The sequence below is a fragment of the Pseudophryne corroboree genome, chromosome 6 (assembly GCF_028390025.1).
Source record: "Pseudophryne corroboree isolate aPseCor3 chromosome 6, aPseCor3.hap2, whole genome shotgun sequence".
NCBI lineage: Eukaryota > Metazoa > Chordata > Amphibia > Anura > Myobatrachidae > Pseudophryne > Pseudophryne corroboree.
Window position 1 is genome coordinate 324,554,130 of NC_086449.1, and position 6,032 is coordinate 324,560,161.

General features: G+C 39.4%; 1 protein-coding gene across 2 annotated transcripts in view; it reads left to right on the forward strand.

The window, feature by feature from the left end:
- Positions 1-5,816, forward strand: part of SCAMP5 (secretory carrier membrane protein 5) — an 88,072-nt gene extending 82,256 nt beyond the window's left edge. For both annotated transcript variants that reach the window (XM_063926316.1, XM_063926315.1), the window contains exons 4-7: positions 241-397; positions 841-942; positions 2,330-2,447; positions 2,828-5,816. In XM_063926316.1, coding sequence (XP_063782386.1) covers positions 241-397; positions 841-942; positions 2,330-2,447; positions 2,828-3,022 — 572 coding nt within the window. In that variant the 3' untranslated portion in view covers positions 3,023-5,816. The remainder of the gene's footprint in view (positions 1-240; positions 398-840; positions 943-2,329; positions 2,448-2,827) is intronic.
- Positions 5,817-6,032: the final 216 nt, after the last annotated feature.

Consider the following 6,032-nt stretch of genomic DNA (forward strand, 5'->3'; position numbering starts at 1 on the left):
CTCAATCGTATATCCAATCTGCTAGTATGTTACAAGATTTTCCAAAAGCTGGGAAGACCCCATTAATATTTTGTATATTATGACATCTTCTTCTGAGTTTATAGAATCCTATGGTGGGAGGAGGGGAAGGATTATGGTTCCCATATTACTCTGCCTTTCCTCAACCTCACTCTGATCTTTTTGGCTCTCTTCTCCTTACTGCACGTGTGTGCCTCTGCGTGACCCCGTGTGTGCGTGCAGTGAACAGTATCACGCTGGCGGTGAATCTGATTGGCTGCCTGGCGTGGCTGATTGGAGGAGGCGGAGCCACTAATTTTGGCCTGGCGTTTCTATGGCTTATCCTTTTCACTCCCTGCTCCTATGTGTGCTGGTTCAGACCTATTTACAAAGCCTTCAAGTAAGTATCTGTCTATCTAATTTAAATGATCTCACAATCAGTCATCTTTCTTTTCTTTTTCTTTTTTTTCTTTTTTAATTCCTACGGAGATTTAACTATACATTGTTCTGTACCCATTTCCTCCAGTCTATTTAAATCTCTTAAACTCTTTTGAACCAGCGTCTTACTGTGATTACCTTACGTTTATGTACTAAACACTATAATACCAGGTCAGGATTGTTTATTTACCATAATACAAATATCATGTCCGTGTTCCAGTGGTGAGTATTGTATTAATTGTATTTCCTGGTAACTGTCAGTGATGTATGTGCGGCCATTATTAACACCTAAGCATTATTCTTACGTTGTTTTGCATGGTACATTTGTTCCACTTTAAGTATATCCATGTACATTAACCTGTATGGAGTGGTATCTGCGCCTGACGTGGCTTTTTCTTCTCACAGGACAGACAGCTCCTTTAACTTCATGGCTTTTTTCTTCACATTTGTGGCTCAGTTAGTCATCAGCATAATACAAGCTGTTGGTATTCCTGGTTGGGGAGTCTGGTGAGTCTTTATACAGATTTGGCTGCTGTAGTAAATGAGTGTTACTTGGTGGAAATTTATGAACCTGGTCAGATGTTACATACATAGGTCTAGGTGAAAACGATAGGCCCATTGTCTTGGTGGTCTGATTAATCATTATACTGCTCATTAATACAGTTTATTCCCAAACAAAGTGGGTGTGACAGGTCTGCCCTTGCTTGGCTCAGATTGTAAATTAGGGAAATTTTGATTAACTATATATTTAGCTTCAGAGGAAATGATGATTCTTAAAAGCACTACAACTATACTGAATTTGATGCTGAAACATGTTTTCTCAGAGATTAGGAACAATTGCCCTATGGTACAGGCTGTAATATCCTGACATTGCCAGGGTTCTTCCTGATCTTCTTTATTATACCCCGTTCAGATTGCAATTGCCGGGTCGCACCTGGGAATTGGAAACTGGTCCTTCCCGGGTGCGACCCGGCATTGGACCCTGAGAACATGCTGCCGGGTCGGGTTGGAATGTGGGGGCAAAGTCATCGCCAGAGATGAGATCATCTCCGTGCCGCTTCTCTGTATACTGTAAACGGGCATCGGGTCACATCGACGCGGGTAACCCGTTCACACTGCGCCTGACCTGGTAATATCCCGGGAATAACCCTTCTTTATTCCCAGGTTGAATTACCGGGTCAGGAGGCCCGGGAATTCGGCAGTGACCCTTTCACACCGCACAGCGACCCGTGTCGACCTGGCAATATACCGGGTCGATGCTGGGTTATTTGTGCAGTGTGAAGAGGGTATTAATTTGCCGGTGCACAGGCTAAATAAGCAGAGTATATGCATTAATGTAGGCTGTAGAATATTGAGATTTATGTAATAGTAGAAGGTGTTTATCTGGAACTGTTCACCTGAAAAGAATTAATGATATAGGGAGGCTTGATTGCCATTTTGGGGTTACCAAATCTCTGCTGTAGGTGCTCCCACTTAGAATGCACAGATAAAAATGTGTATTTTTTCCATTGGATGCAGGGTGGTCTGCCTTTGCGGAACTCGCCCACTCTCCACATCCTTACTTGTTGTGCACCCTGATGAGCACAACTTGCACCGGCCTGTTTGATCAATCTAGAAACGGGTGTGCTTATGCTTTCATCCAACTCTGCACAGCCCACATTCTGTCTCTGAATTTTTCCTACTTGAAATTATCCCATTGCAGCCAAGTTACAACCCTTCTGACACCAAGAGGATATGGTTACTGCTCTGCACCGTACTTGTGTTCAGTTGTTTCAGGAATAAATACAAGGAGACAACACGAAAGATACACTTTGCAAACAGGCCTATGCTCCACTGCATCGCTTACTTTGTCTTTCACCTGCTTCATTCTTGTTTTATGTGTTCTATCTTTTAGTGGGTGGATCGCAACTATCGGCTTCTTTGGAACAAATGTGGGTTCTGCAGTGGTGATGCTGATTCCCACAATTATGTTCACAGTTGTGGCCGTCTTCTCTTTTGTGGCATTGACAAAGGTATAGTGAAACCTTGACACCTTTCAATGTGGATTGTGGTTTGATTTTGCTGTAGACATTCATCACTTTAGTTATTTGTAGTTACGTAGCCGGTATCTGTACAGGTGGGAATACTTCTACAATGCTTTTCAAGTATATGCACTATTAATCCTAGAGAAAACCAGTACCGGGCTGATTTTGCATGTGGTTTTTGGTCTGTATTGTGCTTCCTTGTTGTTTGTTTATAGTACAGGGTAGATTAGTGAATACTAGCTGGAACTCTTCTTTAGTATGTGAGATAACAGGATAGCTGTAGCTGAAAGATTATAACGTTTGATATAGGAGATTGCTGAAACATAAACCAAAAAATAAGTCAGTGTTGTTTTGCATCATCCACACAGGTACACAAATTTTACCGTGGTGCTGGAGGCAGTCTGAGTAAGGCACAGGAAGAGTGGACCACAGGTGCTTGGAAAAACCCTCATGTCCAGGAAGCGGCTCAGAACGCAGCCATGGGCGCTGCTCAAGGTGCTATGACACAACATGAACCTCAGTACTCTGCAACACCAAACTATGGCTACTCCAATCAAATGTGAGGGATTCCTTGGGACTGTGAGAAGTACATTCCCCGGGGTCGCAAGGACCTTGTGTGTTTGCTACCCTCTTAGTACATTTGTTTCTTCAACTTTCTAACCACTTCCCTTTTGATATGGTGCATAATTGATTGTGGTGTGTATGTGGTGTCCCGGGGAGAATCCAGCCACTCATTAATAGGGGTCATATGTTCATTTAAGAAACCTAGATTTACATAAAGCCCAGTAGTGCTTTGAAGCATTACATTAAGAGGGTAAATAAAATTAGGTGTTTGGTGTAAGTCTAAAGAGGCAAATAGACAGAGGTAAATAAGTGACAAAAGATGGTTATTCAAGTAAATGACCTAAATATGTAGCATCGAGCAGTGTGTGTCTCCCAAACTGGCAGTAAGAGCTTCATCTCATTCTACTGTCCACCAGGGACTGGAAAGGAGACCCACAGCTAGATGCTGATCTTGATACGTTCACTTTGCACTTCAGCCAACTACTCTGTGTTTTTTCTTTATCAAATAGTACACCATTATATTGGAAGACTTGCACCTTAATGTCATGCTTTGTGTACTTCATTGGCTCCAGATGCCACCCAGCATATTTGATTTTATGATAAAAATGTATCATTGGATTATATTGCAGTAACATATATTCAAGCCCTGTCTAGGACCTCTTTCTATTTTTATGTATGGAAATTGTGTTTTGTTTGTTATTGAACACTGCTATGCAATAACTCCTAATAGAATTGCATATGTACTGATAATGCTGCACTATATAGGTATACAGTGTATATGTACAGTACTAATGAATATGTTACACTGTTTATTTAAACTACATACCTCCTAATCTATTTCTTTAGAGTCCGTTAGCACACAGGGTTCCTATGCTATGTAACCGCTGAGAGGGGAAAGGTGTGGCACAGTTGGCAATTCAAGAAAAACATTTTAAAAAAACAACACATTTTTTATTGATATTACTCTGTGGCATATTAGTAATTGTGCACAGTATGACTATTGCATAATGCTCCATAGTGTACACAATTTAGAGGAATACTGACTAAGTTGTGCACACTCTTTGTTACATTTTTTTAAATGGATGGAAATGTTGAAATCTTGCGATTGCGGCTCCAGAACCTCAGATAGATTGAAAAAGCAGACTGAGCCAAGATATATAAGCATCTTGCATTATGCTTCTGCTGTTAAATGAACAAACATATACACATTATGTTTTGTAAGATTGCCTCTATGGGTAACAAAATGTCAAGTCGTATATCTTAATGTTTAATACATTAACATTTGTGGGACCAACTGAATACTGACACAATGTATTAGTTAGTATGTTGTAATATTGTTATACTTTGAAATGTTAAATGGGCAGCTTCTAAAGGACTGAACTCTGGAATAATTAGAACAATACCCCTCAATGTGAATAAAGTTGGCTTTCTGCTAATCGCACATTTCTGCTAAAATATCATTTGGTGCAACTAGCTGCACTTGTTTACATTTTGATTTCGTTATGCACTTTTTAGGAATTGGTTTCGAAAATATCTATTAAAAAAAAAAGTCTTAAATGAATTGGCTAGATTTGCATAAACTCGAGCTGTAATTTTTTGTTTTCCTAGCACAGACGTATAAAATTGTTTACTTGCGACAGAGCCAGCACAGCTAAAATGAAATTACTTTCTGTAGATATGGTGGCAGTTATATAATTGAAAGATTTGCTAAAGTGTCTATAAAGAAATGTTAGTGCTGTTGCCCACAGCAACTCATCTAGAATATACTACAGTGTTTCCCCAACTCCAGTTCTCAGGTACCCCTGACAGTGCATGTTTACCAGATCTCCTAATTGATGCACAATTGTATTCATTACTGTCAGACACATTTTAATAGATACACAGGTGGTACTAATTATTTCACTTGTGACTTACTAAGGAAATCTGTAAAACATGCACTGTTAGGGATCGCTGAGGACTGGAGATGGGAAACACCGACGTACTAGATAAATCACAGCTAGAATCTATTTGGATACCATAGTCAATACCTTTACTCTTTCTTATTTGAAGCTTTAGTAAATCTTCATCAAAGCTTTTTGTTTTTAGCCTTTACTAAATTATTACAAACAGAAAATCGCGGCCACTCCCATCGTTTTCATGACAATTTGCGATAATCCAATATGTGACCTATACAAGGGGTTGAAGGCTTTTCAATATTTAGTAATAATGGTTCTCTCAGCATTGCACAAACAATGTCAGTGATGCTGCTGCCTGTTTATCTTTCAGTATTATAAATAGGTGGAAAGCTTCTTTTACAAGCTCTTTTTCCATATGTGGCTCCAGATGCTGTGTAGCAATAGTGGTAATGCCATCTAATGCTTACCTGGCTCTTTTTGTAGATAAATTCAGATGCCATCAGAAACTTCTCCAACTGAGAGCTTGAAGTAGCCGTTAATGTAAATATCAAAGATTTCAGTATTGTGCAGTTCTTTATATATAATGAACATTCCTAGCTGATATTTTACTCCTGTCTTCATCACTGACCTCTTAATTATATCTGGGAAAAGTATAAAAAAAATGTAGATGAGTCTTAGATAATTTGTGCACTCATTCCCTTGAATCAGTTACATACAGTATGTTACAAAATCCCCATGTATAGTTCTGTTCAAGATGGGATTCCTAGACCCAATGATGAGTTCTTGTATTTATCACTGTATGTGTAGTTTCTCTTAAATTATTGACGTTTGGTGAGAAGAGTTGTCCAAAATGTGTGATTCAATTAAAAAAATAAAAATAAAGGAAGCTTTCAACTTAGTACCTTGTCCGTTATTTAAAAAACTTAACAAAAAAGTACGCATGGCACATAGGATGATGTTCAGTTGTTTCTGACTCCTGATCTACCGCCTAAAGTGACAAGGGGTTGGGGGGGTGATATTCAATTGTTTCTTTTATCGCTCCCAGAGTGGTTCAGCTAAACCTGACCAAAGTGATGCTAGAGGTCCTGTTTCAACACTCACATGGGTCACTTTC